The sequence below is a fragment of the Sycon ciliatum genome, chromosome 3, assembly GCF_964019385.1.
Source record: "Sycon ciliatum chromosome 3, ocSycCili1.1, whole genome shotgun sequence".
NCBI lineage: Eukaryota > Metazoa > Porifera > Calcarea > Leucosolenida > Sycettidae > Sycon > Sycon ciliatum.
Genome location: NC_088645.1, coordinates 35,915,038 through 35,932,702, shown reverse-complemented (window position 1 = coordinate 35,932,702; position 17,665 = coordinate 35,915,038). Strand labels below are relative to the sequence as shown.

Sequence of the window (17,665 nt, the reverse complement as noted above, 5' to 3'; positions counted from 1 at the left end):
CCGCATGTACGCAGGAGTCAAAAACAGCGCAGCAGCATGTACCACGACTCAGCAGCATGTACAACAAAGAGACACAAAAGCAGCCACATGTACGACAAAGAGCTACACGTGCAACCGCATGTACAACGAAGAGACACAAGCGCAGCCACATGTACAACAGTACTTTACGTGTGTGTACCACGTGATACTCAGTGACCCACATACAGACGTTTTCTGATTCACGACATACCGTGTATGGAGGCTCACCCACGTTCCGCCAGAATGTGGGTGAAAATCAGAATGGAGCGCATTGTGTGAGCTGTGAGGGTGCTCAGCTGAAGAAGGTTCCGAAGCACGAAATCAAAATATTGGATGAGCTTCTTAGGCCCGGGTAGCTTCGTCTTTGACCAGGTTTGGGCCTTTCGCTTCATGATTTTGTTTGTTCCGTGTGACTAAACACAACATTGCAACGTGGGTGCCCTTCATCCACTTTACGTGGATCACCCACGTTCGCGTTTCCGTTACGTGGGAACTAAACCTCCCTAGTAACTGTCCACTGCTGTAACGAGATAATAAGATGACCTTCCCCTCGAAAATTGGTCTTGCAATAACCTTGAACTTCCCAAGCTGGAAGGTTGTTGGTTTGCGCACTGGAGGTGTGTGAGAGCTAGGTCTCGGGTCGCTGAATGGCACAGTAACGTGTCAGTTTTGTGCCCGGTTATTGCACTTTCTGACTGATTATTATATTGTTACAGTCGTGGATAGTTGCTTCATAGCTCGTTTCCATGTGATTTCTTCTATTTTGATTATAATAATTTTATTGGCTCAGTATCCAAGATAATGCACAGTCAGAAAGTGCAATAAACAGGCACAAAACTGACACGTTACTGTGCCATTCAGTGACCTGACACCTAGCTCTCACACATCTCCAGTGCGCAAACCTCTTTTACAATGTCATTTACGTTTGGCTCTGTACCCGAGTTCAATTTTGCATTTGATAGTAAAAAAATTGAAGGGCCTTAACCTAGCTCGAACACATCTCCATTGCGCAAACCAACAGCCTTCCAGCTCCAGGTTCAAGGTTATGGTAGGACCTATGAGGGGATGGCAAGCGCAGCAAAAATGTGCATAAACTATGTCCCAAGGCAACTAAGAATGTCGACTATTACCGTATTCTGTCACTTTTGGGCTGCCCAGAGTTCCCCGAAGTCTTGTCTAAAAGCTGCACCTGGCCTCGAATAGAAGCCGCAATTTTGGGCCCGTCAAATCACACATAAGCCTGGTTTTAGTGTTGACATACAATAGAAATACCTGTCTCATATAGAAGCCTGCAAAATGTCACCAAGAAAGTCATAGAAGCCGCAGCTTTTATACCAGACTTAACGGTAAGTCATACCTTTTTACACTAAAATTCACTGAGGGTAAAAAAAGGGGGTGCGACTTACAATCGAGCATGACTTACTACTGAAGTCAATATATCGAAATTACATGGCTCCTGCGAAACATAGCACTGCTAGCCCTGAAACCTATAGACTCGAGCCCCCACATTCTCACACAGCTTTTCATGCAGCGCTACAAGACCCATGCCCACCCTCTCCTGGCATAATATTATTATTATTATTATACACCAGCATGGTCGGCACCCCATCCTCATGTTGCCTGATGATTGCGAGAGCATGAAACTTGAAGAAGTTGAAGCAAACAAGCCTTAATTGTCCTTAATGTTCGGTGTCACAGATATAGATGAATGCAATGTACAACCACTCCCCTGTGAGCTGAGTAGATGTGTCAATGACGTGGGAACGTACCAATGCTGCCCTCTCGGCTATCGCAAGAATATATCTCTGCCGACACGCTGTGAAGGTTAGTCACTTGCTCAAGCCGTGCGTGTCTTCGGGCAAGAACACGTTCTAATGTGTCCTGTGGATCTTTACTGTATATGTGGGTGTGTGAGCCTGACAATGCGCCTGAGCCTCCGCCCCGAGTGGTATGTACGGTATGCGGACGGGATTTTGCACGGAATGGAGACATGGCTCGGCATAAGTGTCTGGAGGAGCGTGCGCGGCCTGTGTCTGAGCAGCGGGGCGCCAGTCAGTGCGGGCGGTGTGGGCGGTAGCTGAGAAGCCGCGGTGGCTTGGTCCGGCATGTGTGTGCCTCAACAGTGGATGCCACAGTGCCACCTGGAGCTACCGGAACGTCGGCACCGGCGGAGGGATGTTGTGCCGCGCATTGTGACAGGAGGGGGGAGGGGAGGGGGTGGTAGCTTAGGAAATAAGGGATGGAGCCAGCGTGATCATAGTATGTAATGCAAATGCCGAAGTAATTATTATGTTAATCTTAAAAACAATAGTGCGGTGAACCTGCGCAGAGGAAAGGCATCATGGACATGATCTACGTGTATAACATTATTATAAGTGAGCTAGGGCACATCATACACACACACATACTGAAGTATGCGCATGTTCAAATAGGAGATCAAACTGATAGGCGTTCGCCGGCGTTGGGTAATCTTGAAATAAAGATATTAATATTATTAAATAGGCGTCGAGGCGACAATAGTTTTAGAATTGCGATCAACAGAACGAGCTGAACCGACATTTTCACAAAGGCTTTTATTGTATTCAAAAAACGAGTGGATACGAAGGCAGTGAAGAACATGGAAGAAAGAAAAAATGTGATATGGAAGAAATGATGAACAAAAAATTGTACTTCGAACTAGTTTTCGCACAACACTCCTCAGGAAGCTACGTTGTACTAATGAAAAACAATCCAGAAAGATACTAATAAAGAGAAATGGAGTGAGAAGAAACAACACCTATGAAAATGATAATCCTAGCACTAAGGTAATAACAGGAAAAACTGCGAAAGCACTTAACGAACTTGTAAGGACTACTAGTATACTGTGACACAAGATATGACACCATGGCCAACCAGAGCCAAACAGACAGAACAAGTTGCTTCTAAAACAATTTCAAACGAATAATGCTGTCCTTCTGGACACACAGATTAGGCTTATGAATACGTTGACAAACGGCTTCTAACACACTCAACTGCAACTTATAACCATGACGAGCACGGCACAAAACAGAAAAAGAAGAATCAGAATAAACCTTACAGCAATCAGGACGAGATGCAAGATGCTTATACACTGATGACTTCCTACTAGAAAACACACGCTCGCACCCACTCTTACTCACACGATCATTCTCGCTCTCACACTCACCGGAATCACTGGACTCACTTGCCGAATCCTCCTCAACGACTTCCTGCCTCGGAGCAATCAGGTCCCGTCTCCTCCCATCCCTCGTCTCACGTTCCTGTTGTGTATTCCGTTGGCTCGGTACTTCCGTACTGAAATAGGTCATGGTGTAATTAGCAGTTGTTCTTCTGGGTCTCGTTGATATTGAGGTAGGTATTGTTGTCGTCTCTGCCAGTGATGCAGCAAGCGATGCTGATGCAAATGTGTCTGCATGCAACACACGTGGCGTCGCCAAAGCCACATCCACCTCCGCTGGTGGAGGGAGTGACTTGGTCATGGCCACGGGAGCCAATGGTGGACTTGTCGAGTGAGACGCTAGGTCCTGTGTTGGCGGATGTAGTGGTTGTTTACGGGGTCTTCCCCGCGTGGGACGCTCCAGTTGTGCGCTACGTGGGATAATGTGTAAAGGAGTGTGTTGCTTGATGCGTTCGCTCAGGTGCTGAACAGTCCTACCAACATACCGGCTAGCACAATTCCGGCATTCAAAGTTGTAGATTACATGACTTAAATGATGGATTGGTAGGACGTCCTTCAACACCGTGAACGAACGCATCGTTGTGTAGACGGGTATGAAGTGTACCGCATAGTAGGTTTGTTTGATGATCGCACGAACTTCACGACTCACATTGTCAGACTTCTTGCCCTTCCATGGTAAGCACAAAAAGACAGGACAACGAGCAGGCCCTATCAATTCATGTTTCGGCGTGGGGGCTGTAGACAATAGTTTTGCCAACATGTCGCCTGGGTATCCGTTTTTGGTGAAAACTGAACGGAGAAATTCGAGCTCACCACTGAGTTTACAAGGTGAACAGATCCGTTTGGCGCGATCCACGAGATTATTTACTAAGTTGACTTTATAATTAGATGAACAGTACGAGTCATAGGAAATGTATTGTCCGGTGAATGTCGGTTTACGATACACCAATATTATTAAAGAGATTATTATCATACGCTCACATAAACACCACATACCAACCATGTACACACACACACACACATACACACACACACACACACACACACACACACACACCTGACCTTTGACGCCCATCGCCGGAGGCGATGATAGCAATGCTACGGCAGAAGCCATAGCAACTTGTGCTGGGATTACACCATTCAACAGCTTGCAAGGCTGAAGAATTGACCGTCACTATTCAGCCTGGTCTACACCATACAGCTATTTGGAGTGACATTTTCTGGCCAGTGAATCCCTAATTTTTGGTCTTTTCATTTTTTTTTCCCCGCACACACATCACACCACATACTCCGGCATGCACTGGCTGTTGGTAACCACCCAGGAGAATGAAAGAAAAGTCAGGAAGAGTCTGAGAAAGAGAAGAAAGACGTGTGTGACCATAATCGTCGGGAATCGAACCCGCAATCTATCGATTGGAAATCGCTGCACATACCACTGCACCATATGGGACACACACACACACACACACGCACACACACACACACACACACACACACACACACACACACACACACACACACACGTGCACATGCACACAGATGCATGGTCATACATAATATTTGTGCACAGACTCACTCTCTCACAGTACCGTCCACAAACCACCACGCCGAGTCCCTACAGCCGGTCGGTCGCCCAGTCCCAGTGGCTTGAGCGCAGGAATCGGTGGACGCTGCACTTGAAGGACTGCATCCTCTTCTGGTCGGGCTGATCCAGGAGGTGTTGGCAAGGCAACTGGTTCCAGGTGTCCAGCACTCCTTCAGGGAACGACCGGCGGATGTTGTTGCGAGAATTGGCTGGGATATCAGACTGCAGCCGGTAGCGGTGGCCGGCCGCCACCCGCGCCTGCTGCCTGGTGTTGGCAGGATGTTGGTCGTGGTCTGCTACTGCTTGGGGGGGGGGCAGCATTCGGGTTAGCATCTGTGGGCCTGTCAGGTAGTGGATTTTGTAGAGATAGCAGAGAGCAGCCACTTTGCGCCGGAGTTCGAGGCTTGGCAGATATGCGCCTTCGCCGATCAGATGCAGGGCTCTCCGCTGTACAGCATCAAGTTGGGCCAGCACCGTCTGAGAAGCACCTATCCAGACTAGCATGCCATGCTCTAAGACTGGGCGAACAAAGCCGTTGTAGACCGTGAGACGGCAGCCAGGGTCAAGCACTGCTGAGGCCTTCTTCAGGAAGCCCAGTCGCTGTGTGGCGCGCAGGGCTGACTGTCGAATCTGCTGGCAGAATGTCAGTTGACTGTCGAAGGCTATCCCAAGTAGCTTCAGGCACTGGGTTTCAGGAACCAATTCACCTTGGAATGTGACCGGAGGGCAATCCCAGGGCCGACGGTGGTGGCTGACGTGGAGTAGGTATGACTTGGCGGGCTCGAATGTCACTCGCCAGGTCGCACCCCAGGCAGCAAGGGCATTGACGGGGGTCTGGAGATCATCACAGTCAGCTGCGAGGTTGCCGAGATACCGAATACACTTGTAGAGCGTTGTGTCGTCTGCGTACGTGGCAAGGCTGGTCGATTGAGGAAGGTGGTCCTCAGCGTCATTAATGTTGAGCAGGAAGAGAGTGGGCCCCAGGATGCTTCCTTGAGGCACACCTGCTCGGATGACATGTGTGGCTGATGTTTTTGTCCACCAACTACGGCCCGGATCTGGCGGCTCTCTAGGTAGTTTTTCAACCATGAGAGCAGGTGGCCAGTTAGCCGCGGTGCGACACTTTGTCAAATGCGCTGGCCACGTCGACGGCAAGGACTCGGGTCACACCCCCAGCATTGGACGTCCGACTCCACTCATGCTGAAGTGAGAGGAGAAGATCAGTCGTGCCCAGGCCGCGTCAGAACCCGAATTGCCGTCCAGAGATGACCTGATTGCTTTCCAGGAAGTTAGTGATGCTGCGATTGATGATGGCCTCCATCACCTTAGAGAGTATAGAGAGGAGGGAAATCGGAGGGTAGTTCTTCGGGGAAGACTTGGTGTGTGCTAAATCTAACGAATTAACGAGGAACACACGTTTCCTGCCGACCTTGACACTCGCGTGCTCCGTCAAGTGTCAAGTTTGGCAGGAAGCGTGTGTTCCTCGTTGCAAGAATCAACTTCATGACTTATACCGCCGAAGTCGCAACTTCTAGAGGAGACCTATGCTGTTAAAATAGAAAAATATTCTACAGAAATCGATGCTTATACTGTTGCTAGTGAGAGTTGAGAATGAGTGAGAATCATAACCTTTGAAAGTACACGTAAACCGGTCAATTTTAGGAAATTGTTATAATTGCACTTCGTGTAATAGAATAATGGCTTTTACAGCATTTTTTAATCACACTTGTTAGTGCCTCACTTGCAAATTTTGTTGTTGCCACCTTTTCCATCGCTACTGTTGTGCTCCCCATTTGTATTACTTACATAGTTCTTGTGCATGCCTCTAGGCATTATTCTAAGCTGTTTTCCTTCCTCAAGGTGGGGAAGCTCCACTGCAGCCGCTTCGTATCACTGAACACCTTCCGCATGGCATCCTCAAAGCAAGGGGTCTCTTTCGCTACATATCGCTATGTTCACAATCAGGTTTACGACCAGGAACCTCCAGCAGGATATCCTTTCTATCCGTTTGAGTTGTTCATGCAATCGCCTAGGGAAAAAGAGCGGTGGATAACACAGAGCAGGGCTGCAGATCTCTGTCTGGCCGCTGCTTTCATGCACTGAGCAACGTTCTTTCCTTCCGTTTCAGAAAACGTTTGTGGTGCATTAAAAGGACAACCTAATGCCGTCTACACCAGGGTCAGCAACGTGGCCAAGAATGTGTCTTGCCTCCCGGGCTTTCGTCTTGCGCCTCACAGCCCATCAACCATCTACTGTGATGGCACTAACTGGACACTCTCTTCCTGCACAGGTTAGTCCAACTCGGGTATAGTTATTATTTCCATTAATGTAGTGTCTTGTATTAAAGCCTATCTCGAATAGAAAAAAGCCTGTTTTGAATACAAGCCTGTTTTGAATACAAGCCTGTTTTGAATACAAGCCTGACTTTCAAGATACACGGTCGGCACATACTGTAAACCGCCCGATACTCTCGTCACTAAATTTTCGCGATTTCTTAGAACCAGCGAGTTTGCGATGGTAAAAGTTCGCGAAACACTGGGGCCACTTACATCCGCCCACTGTTGAAGTTAGATTTCACGCTGGTTAATATTCGCGTTACTCTCTTCTCGCGAAAACAGCGAACATTAATCCGTCGTGGATATTAGGCAGTTTACAGTGAGCATGGTTTTAGTGTTGACACACATAGAAATACCTGGTTTGAATAGAAGCCTGATGTGAATAGAATCCTAGCCCTTGCATCGGCTTCTACTGGAATAAGCCCGACTTTAATACCCGGCCTTACAGTACATGAAGACCAGAGTGTGCAGCTCGAATGGGTTGCTGTCACGGCGGAATTCCGTGATAACATTATTTTAGTGATTATAGTGCATACAAGCTTTGAAGCAGTATCCAAGCAGCTCAGTTGTACGCCCTACGCCATTTCCCGCCTCAGATCTGCTCAAAATATGATGTAATCACGGAATTCCGCCACAAAAAAGGTCCCAAGCTGCACACTCTGGTTTTCATGTACTGTTGATAATAATTATCCTATCCGCGATGGCAATAAACCATATTGTGTTACAGATCCTTTCAATATTCTTCTCTTTCCTTTTCCTCTTCCACCTGTACTTCTCCTTAGTTTCCTCTTTTCTCTTTAGCTCTTCTCTTGTACCTTCTTGCTATGATTCACTGATGTGGGTGTTGAATAAATCATGGATTACACAACTCGGGGTACTGAGCCAATAGCCAAATGTAAAAAATAAGCAAGCACACACACGGGTTACTACGAGTTATGAGTAACTGTCCACTGCTGTAACGAGATAATAAGATGACCTTTCCCTCGATCATTGGTCTTGCCATAACCTTGAACTTCCCAAGCTGGAAGGTTGTTGGTTTGCGCACTGGAGGTGTGTGAGAGCTAGGTCTCAGGTCGCTGAATGGCACAGTAACGTGTCAGTTTTGTGCCCGGTTATTGCACTTTCTGACTGCTTATTACCTTGTTACAGTCGTGGATAGTTGCTTCAAAGCTCGTTTCCATGTGATTTCTTCTATTTTAATTATAATTATTTATTGGCTCAGTATCCAAGATTATACGCAGTCAAAAAAGGTCGATAACTAAGCACAAAACTGACACGTTACTGTGCCATTCAGCGACCTGAGACCTAGTTTTAACACATCTCCAATGCGCAAACCCCTTTTACATTTTACTTTTGGCTCAATATCCGAGTTCAATTTTGCATTTGATAGTAAGAAATTTGATGGGCCTGAGCCTAGCTCAAACACATCTCCATTTCGCAAACCAACAGCCTTCCAGCTCCAGGTTCAAGGTTATGGTAGGACCTATGAGGGGATGGTGAGCGCAGCGAAGATGTGCATAAACTATGTCCCAAGGCAACTAAGAATATCGACTATCACGGCATTCTGTCATTTTTGGGCTGACCAGAGTTCCCCGAATATACAGTAAAGTCTTGTATAAACGCCACACTTGAATAGAAGCCGCCCTCGAATAGAAGGCACAATTTTGGGCCCATCAAATCACACATAAGCCTGGTTTTAGTGTTGACATACATAGAAATACCTGTCTTGTATAGGAGCCTGTCTCATTCAGAAGCCTGCAAAATGTCACCAAGAAAGTCATAGAAGCCGCAGCTTTCATACAAGACTTTGCGGTAAGTCACACCTTTCTACACTAAAATTCACTGAGGGTAAAAAGGGAGTGCGACTTACAATCGAGCATGACTTACTACTGAAGTCAATATATCGAAATTACATGGCTCCTGCCTAACATAGCACTGCTAGCCCTGAAACCAAGAGTACATAAACCAGAGTGTGCAACTGTGCATATCTGATCTGAAACAGCGCAGTTCGTGCACTACGTCACCCTGGTGTGGTCAGCCAAGCCGCGACTTGCGTACAGCTCAAATTTTCATGTTTGCGTACATCCACCGACAAGTAAAGTCACCAGGCTATCCGTCTCAAAAAACCGAAATCAGGACAAACTCAGTGAACTGCACCACCACGACTGGTGACGCAACTTTTCACCGTACCTGTGGCTTACCATGCCGTCAGAAATGACGTAGTGCACGAATTACGCTCCCACAGGAACAATCCCGAGTTGCACACTCTGGTTTATGTACTCTTGCTGAAACCTATAGACTCGAGCCCCCACATTCTCACACAGCTTTTCATGCAGCGCTACAAGACCCATGCCCACCCTCTCCTGGCATAATATTATTGTTATTATATACCGGCATGGTCGGCACCCCATCCTCATGTTGCCTGATGATTGTGAGAGCATGAAACTTGAAGTAGTTGAAGCAAACAAGCCTTGATTGTCCTTGATGTTCTGTGTCACAGATATAAATGAATGCAGAGTACAACCACTCCCCTGTGAGCTGAGTAGATGTGTCAATGACGTGGGAACGTACCAATGCTGCCCTCTCGGCTATCGCCGGAATAGAACTCTGCCGACACGCTGTGGAGGTTAGTCACTTGCTCAAGCCGTGCGTGTCTTCGGGCAAGAACACGTTCTAATGAGTCCTGGGGATCTTTACTGTGTGTGTGTGTGTGTGTGTGTGTGTGTGTGTGTGTGTGTGTGTGTGTGTGTGTGTGTGTGTGTGTGTGTGTGTGTGTGTGTGTGTGTGTGTGTGTGTGTGTGTGTGTGTGTGTGTGTGTGTGTGTGTGTGTGTGTGTGTGTGTGTGTGTGTGTGTGTGTGTGTGTGTGTGTGTGTGTGTGTGTGTGTGTGTGTGTGTGTGTGTGTGTGTGTGTGTGTGTGTGTGTGTGTGTGTGTGTGTGTGTGTGTGTGTGTGTGTGTGTGTGTGTGTGTGTGTGTGTGTGTGTGTGTGTGTGTGTGTGTGTGTGTGTGTGTGTGTGTGTGTGTGTGTGTGTGTGTGTGTGTGTGTGTGTGTGTGTGTGTGTGTGTGTGTGTGTGTGTGTGTGTGTGTGTGTGTGTGTGTGTGTGTGTGTGTGTGTGTGTGTGTGTGTGTGTGTGTGTGTGTGTGTGTGTGTGTGTGTGTGTGTGTGTGTGTGTGTGTGTGTGTGTGTGTGTGTGTGTGTGTGTGTGTGTGTGTGTGTGTGTGTGTGTGTGTGTGTGTGTGTGTGTGTGTGTGTGTGTGTGTACCGATTCATACCGTACTTCCCCATATATAAGCGCATGAGCTTCTAAGCGAACATTTGCTGCAAAAAAAGATCTTTCGCTGTGTAAACATGTTCGGGTAGAAGCCCATGCGCTTATACGCTCAATACAGGTTTGTCTGTGTCCTAAACAATGGTGTCATCACACTACTTAGTGGTATATTTCGCTCCCGCCTTTTCACCAATAGTGTTCACATATAAGCACATGCGCTTATAATTGAGGGGTGCGCTTATATCAGGACATAAGCACATGCGCTTATATGTGCGGAAGTACGGTACCAATAAGATGATCTCACTCTCAAAATACGTTCTTTCAATTTGATTTTTGAAAGGGTTAGGAGAACTGGTTCAAACTCAAGGATCAGTCGGGGAAATGAACTGCCGGAGAAGAGAAAAAATGCCAGACCCACCAGGACTCGAACCCAGGACCTTGCTTGTCATGAGCAATGCTCCAACCAACTGAGCTATGGGACCAGGCCGAACCTAGAAGGCGCTGGCAGGTGCTTCACTCCAAAGGCAGCTCACAACACGTGCCACAGGGACACGCACTGATGGCGCTTGGGTCTCTTCCCTCCTCCAGAGGACCAACCATATGCACGGTCAGTTTCCGTTTCTGCAGGGCGATGCGACACAGCTAGCGCATGTAGCCCTGTCAGGGCCCACAATGTCGAGAAAATTAGAAAACTGTTTCTCCTCTGCCCCTCCCCCCCCCCCCCCACACACACACACATACTGTACACACACATACATACACACACATACATTTCATTGAGCAACACTGTACAAGGCCACCAAGCCGCTGCATTTAACACTACACAATAATAGCAAGAGTATATAACCCCACAAGAGTGTGCAACACATGATACCCTTTCTATGGTGTTAGCCGACGGCAAAAACTCACATCACGTGGTGTAGTGTCGCAGTTGTACGTTTCCAGCCCGTTTTAGCGAGCAGCGGAGTAATAAAAAAAGCACTCTCTGACAGAAACTCACTGCGCGTATGCAAATCCCCAGCATGATCCTGGTAGATATTCGGATTGCGCGCACGCTATCCTTCCTTTGTACGTAGTACGAAACACGTGATGTGAGTTTTCGCCGTCGACGACCCCATATGCAGAGTTGCACACTCTTGTGGGTTATATATATATACTCTTGATAATAGGATGCAGCAGCTTCAACTTTGTGGCAACTCGATTGTGTGGCACTTCAACTTTGCGATGCCTCGACTGTGTCGTGCTTCAAGCTATGTCCGATGATTTTCATGCTTTATTCTTCTCCCGTTCAGAGAACTCGTGCCCCCCTCCGGCCCCGATTCCCAATGCCGTTACAACCGGCAACAGCACTGTGGAGAAGAATGTTTCCTGCTTGCCTGGCTACACCCTGGCCCCCGGTTCACCACCAGTGATTTACTGCCAAACTAACCAGAAATGGACATTCTCTGTCTGCGAGGGTAAGTCCCACCGTTTGAACCAGGGTGCAGTATTGCACACCTGGTTAAAAAAAAGAGCCCGCTATGAAGAGTGTGTTGTGGGTTTTGTTATGATGGACTGATAAGGTACAATACGTACATGTATGTGAAGTAGAATTCAGAAACGTTTTTCTTCTATGGTCATCAGTGAACCTACATATTTTATTTTATTAGTCCATCATGGAATTATGTCGGCTTCAATTGTTTTATTCATTGTATTGCTGAAGTATCTTTCTCCGAAACGGCTCTTTTTTTCTTTTTTGGTGTTTTACTGAACTCCACAGCCCAACAATCATAAGGAAGACGATACAGTGGACATTAAAGGGCCTATAATTATAGGAGTGATGAAGGGATTTGATGTGCTCAGTCAACAGGTGTCTCGGCACCACAACACACCTTAGTGTTATAGTGAAGGGTAACGAAGCGCCATCCTGAGGATCCGCTTTTTAAGAACATATTAGTTTCCCGTAACAAAGTTCCCGGGTTGCGTCCAGCTAACATGCTCCATAGTGGACGGGATGATGTTGAGATAGCAGGAATACTGGATGGTATGACACTGAGATAGCAACAAGTGCTGGACGGTATGATATTTTAAAAGATAGCAGGAGTGCTGAGGTTGGTTAGACGGATGCTGTCGTGCCCACCTGGTATGCGCTGAGCTCGCTGTTGACATGCAAAGCAACTCACCCTAAGTGCTGCTTGCAGTGCTGGTCAACCAGCCCTTCCGGATACTAGTAACACCACGAGATCATCAGCTTATTAAATAAAAAATAAAAAATAAAATTCACGGTTCGCGTGAGACTCGGCTGCAAGCCGAGTTTTCCGCATCCGCCGTGGGAACGCCACCGCCCTCTAGGATCAAGGCGCAGATGCAGTGCCTAAACGGTAGCTTATTCACTCTTGGTAAGGCCAAGTAAAATAAAATCCCAGTTTATCGTCCTTTTTTTCACAAAAATCGGGGAGGGAGGGCGGATTTTATTTTTATTTTTTATTTTTTGATGTGCTACAGACTAGTATAGTTCTTGGTAAACAATGACACATCATGTGCAACAATCTGCAACAGAATAGTGGTAGTGTATGGAATACACAATGCTATAACAGTTATATGTACATAAACAATTACATGCAAAATCTTTGGATCGACAGATTGTCACTCCACTCATAAGACACAAACCCCAATACTGTTTGGTTCACACAGACCACCAGATAAATGATAGAAAGCTGCAGAAGGGAAAGAACCAGTCAGGACAGTAACCAATAGTCAGTCATAAAGGGAACATGTCGAGGTCTCGACAGGATGAAGACGGACTTTCGGCAGAAAGACGAAGCTGTGTTTTCAAGCCTTAGCCGACGTAAAAAATCAAGCTTTTTGGCAAAATTCTAGATTTAAAAAATAAAAATAAATTCCGGGCGGCCTCGAAAAATGGGGCGGGCGGGGACGATAAACTAGGATTTTTTTTACTTGGCCTAATACTGAACAGGGGACATTGGGATCGGAGGCGCAGCACAAGGAACAGTGAAACTTGTACAGCAGAGAAGCTCTCTGATTCAGTTGATTCGATTCTGGATTTTTCGGCAGCAAAGAGAATCGTAGATATTGGTACTGCCGTGGACATGGAGATCTAGGCGAATCACACGGCGCCGGTGCCCTCAATGCGTGCAGAACGTTGCATGCTCAGTGCTCGTATTGATCGTATGCGTACTCGCGGCTGCATGGCCTGAGCCATGGGGCCGCCTGACCTCCGACCGGATTTCCATGTCCACGACAGTGCTTCTTAGATGTGTGCGGTGGGCTGACGATTGTCACTTGGTGAAGAAAACGGGCTCCAGAACCCCCAAGGGCATAAAATTATTTTCATGCCTGCTGAGTAAAACTCCTCAACGGGTGATAAGTGTGCTCTATTTGTCAAGACGAAAGGCTTTAATCTATCAAAAAAGGTGATAATGATACTGCGATACTGAAATGATACAATAGAAACAATAATTTTTGTTTTTTGAAGTGACCTGTTCAACTGCGGATGATGGTTATTAGGCCACTGAGACAGGTTTCGACTAAAGTTTGCATGACACAATGTGACATTGTCTTCACTGGGTGTGTGTGGTTTTTTTCTCCATTTGGCAGATGTCGATGAGTGTTCGAATGCCGCTAAGCACTGTCAAGTGCCAGCATCCTGCAGCAACACAATGGGATCATACACGTGCACGTGTGCAAGTGGCGTCACCGGCTGCTATGTTGGTAAGTAATATTATATTCACAGATTCAATAAGAGATACGACATTGAAATTGGGAAACGGAAAGAAGAAGAACGGCCATCGTCGAAACAACAGGAAGAGAACTACTCTGAACAGGAGAGTGTGCGTGCATATGCGGGAAAGCATGCATGTGCATATACGGTAGAGGACGCGTATGCGACCAGAGGTTTCAAATCTTTATTCTCACGATAGCCTGTGGCCAATAAGAGATAATAGTGTGAGAGAGGAGAAAAGAGTGAGGAAGAATTGGGTGGGCAGGGCCTAGGGATTAATGACTACTTAAGTGTACGGGCAGGGGTGGTCGCTACACGAGCATACAGAGTTGTTGAACAGCAGGGATATCTGGGATTTGAAGAGAGTACGAGAAGGGATTTCGCGAAGCTGGGTGGGCAAGCAATTAAAGTAATGAAGGGCCTTGTACCGGGGAGAATGGAGACAGCGATCAGTTGTTGTTGTTTGAATTCTTTATTCTCACGATGGCACCATCGCCAATAAGAGATAAATTTATGAGAAGGTGAGATTGTGGGTTAAACAGTTGGAAAGTGATTTACATCACTTTGAACTTTACAAGTATGGGAGAGGGTGAGCGCTGCAGGAGCAGATTGAGTTAATCAGCAGTGAGCAGATTTCTTGTTTGAAAGCAGGTCGGGAGGAGACGTCACGAATGCTAGCAGGGAGGGCATTGTAGTATTCTAGGGACTTGTACAGTGGGGAGTCTTTACAGCGATCGGTTCGGGAGGGTGGGAGGTGCCAAGTGCGTGCGTGTCGAAGGCTGTACTGGGCCGTAACTTGAGCGGGGGTGTTGAGCAAGCGTATGTGTTGTGGGGCATATTGGTATTTTATGGAGTGAGCAAGAAGGGTGAGCTTCACTTTGCGGCGAGAGAACATTGTCGGCCATTTGAGCCGATGGAGCAGTGTTGAATGATTCAGAGGAGTGTAGAGGGGGAGACCGCCTTGCGCTGGATTCGCTCAAGACGGTCAAGGGCTGCGATTGAGAGCGGGGTGACAGCAATGCATGCATATTCAATTATAGGCAGGATATATGTTTCTTGAGCACAAAGTCAAGGTGTGCTGACCATCTTAGGTCGTGCTGAAAGATGGTGCCGAGGTGACGATGTTGTGTTACTGTTTCTAGTAGGGTTTGCCCAAGTTTTATTTCGGGTAGTCATGGTGGGGGTCGGTTAGCATGGTAGAACGGGAGGATGACGGTTTTCGTTTTATTGACTAGCAGGTGCCAGCGCTCTAGCCATTCTGCTGCGGCATCGACGCTTCTTTGTAGCGCAGCCTCACACTCAATGTAGCTGCCTGCAATGGCAATTAGTGCGGTGTCGTCCGCGAACTGGCTACACGAGGTTGTAGCATTTTTACAGGCAGTGGGCAGGTCAATGGTGTACGCCAGGAACAGAAGTGGTCCCAGGACCGAGCCCTGGGGCACTCCCGCTGGTATTGGTATGAAGGCGGATGTTGTGCCTTCAACCTGCACCCGCTGTCTGCGTCTGTTGTTATTGTTGTTGTTGTTGTTGTTGTTGTTGTTGTTGTTGTTGTTGTTGTTGTTGTTGCTGCTGCTGCTGCTGCTGCTGCTGCTGCCGCTCCTGCTGCTGCTGCTGCTGCTGCTGCTGTTGTTGTTGTTGTTGTTGTTGTTGTTGTTGTTGTTGTTCTTTATTCTCATTAGCATTCCGCGCACGCAGACGGCATGCAGGCAGGCATACATCATTAGCATTCCGCGCACACAGACGGCATGCAGACAGGCATACACCACACGAATAAGGCTAGGTTGTGTTGGGTAAGTACTGGTGACGAGGAACTGGTTGGTCTTTGCCGCAAGGTAGGCACGAGCCCGTGAGGCTGCGAGTGCCGCAGAAAGGCAGAAGCCCGGAGGCTGTGATTGCCGCAGGAAGGCAGAAGCCCGGAGGCTGTGATTGCCGCAATGGAAAGGCAGGACCATAAGGCCATAATGCCGCAATAGAAAGGCAGACCAGTTATGAGTGACTCGCCACCAGGTTTATTGTACTTGAAGTAGGAATGATGCAATGTAGTATTAATGGTTAGTGGTGGGATGGTGGGTCAGCAAAAGACAAAGGCAGCAGGATGCAAGTCGGGCATGAGCCAAAGCAGAGAAGACTCAAAACTGAGAATGGCAAGGAGATGTGCCACGTTGCGGACTCGGACCCGATCAAAACTAAATTAATTATTGTGATGGCGTACGCATAAATTAATGTGATGCACAGCAGGCGGTCTTGCCGGTCGCGGCAAGGCGCGCTAAACAAGTGCCGCGGCCAGAACCGTAGAGGGCGCTGTAGCGCAGCAGATACGTAGTTGCGAGATGTGCGCCTACGCTAAACTGAATTCATTACATGAATACATCATTAGCATTCCGCGCACGCAGACGGCATGCAGGCAGGCATACATCATTAGCATTCCGCGCACACAGACGGCATGCAGACAGGCATACACCACACGAATAAGGCTAGGTTGTGTTGGGTAAGTACTGGTGACGAGGAACTGGTTGGTCTTTGCCGCAAGGTAGGCACGAGCCCGTGAGGCTGCGAGTGCCGCAGAAAGGCAGAAGCCCGGAGGCTGTGATTGCCGCAGGAAGGCAGAAGCCCGGAGGCTGTGATTGCCGCAATGGAAAGGCAGGACCATAAGGCCATAATGCCGCAATAGAAAGGCAGACCAGTTATGAGTGACTCGCCATACCGCCAGTACATACCCATACACAACAGTATTGCAGTGCAGCATAGCATAGTTCATTATGAGGGAATTGTGTGAATTGAGAAACATCGGTGTCAGGGAGATGATCTTACTGAGGATAGTTTGCTGGCCAGCGTTCGGGCCGATGACGGTGGTGTCCGGATGTAGCGTAGGCATGCATCACTGCGCCACCGTCCCGCGGAGCGGATCTGGTGGTCGGGGACGCCAGCAAGGGCAGCAGTGGTAGCGGCCCCGATACGGAAGCTGTGGCCTGCATAGTCCTGCCAGTTTGCCACGCCGCTGGTGCTAAGCAGCGTGCGTACGTGGGCTGTAAAAGTGCTGCGGTTGAGGCGTTGCCCGTTGGCCAGGATGAACACAGCACTGCCTGGACGAGCAGAGGCGGTTGCAGTGAGGTAGGTGAGCATGGCTCTCACAGCGCAGTATGGCGGCACCGCTGGCCCGATCAGCACCGTCGTACCTTCCCCGGACGGGTCTGTCTTCGAGCGTGGTAGGTGCACATGGAGCATCCCTGACTCGAATGTCAAACAGCCGCGCGTGGTAGGTGCTTCTAGCAGTTCACCGCATCTGAAGAAACCAAAGAACACGGCAAGCATAGCGGCATGCAGGCAGCGCTTGTCGTGAGGGCACATGGCTGGAGCAGCTAGGCAGGTGTCAACCAGACTGCAGAGAATAGGAAACGTGATTGGCAGCCGGGGGCGGACAGCGGCTACTCCATGGCAACGGCAAATACCGCGTACCACTCGCTTGAGGAAGTGCGCGCCCTCGGTCGGGTCGACATAACCGAGCTCCAGGTGCAGGTTCTTGATAGCACTGAGGTAAA

General features: G+C 48.2%; 1 protein-coding gene across 1 annotated transcript in view; it reads left to right on the top strand.

Annotated features, from left to right (window-relative positions):
• The window catches only part of LOC135812088 (fibrillin-2-like), a 160,228-nt gene that overhangs the window by 126,947 nt on the left and 15,616 nt on the right, over positions 1–17,665 (top strand). Inside the window, exons 33-37 of the mRNA XM_065325417.1 lie at positions 1,717–1,842; positions 6,928–7,089; positions 9,636–9,761; positions 11,698–11,862; positions 14,003–14,116. Of these exons, the coding sequence (XP_065181489.1) occupies positions 1,717–1,842; positions 6,928–7,089; positions 9,636–9,761; positions 11,698–11,862; positions 14,003–14,116 (693 nt within the window). The remainder of the gene's footprint in view (positions 1–1,716; positions 1,843–6,927; positions 7,090–9,635; positions 9,762–11,697; positions 11,863–14,002; positions 14,117–17,665) is intronic.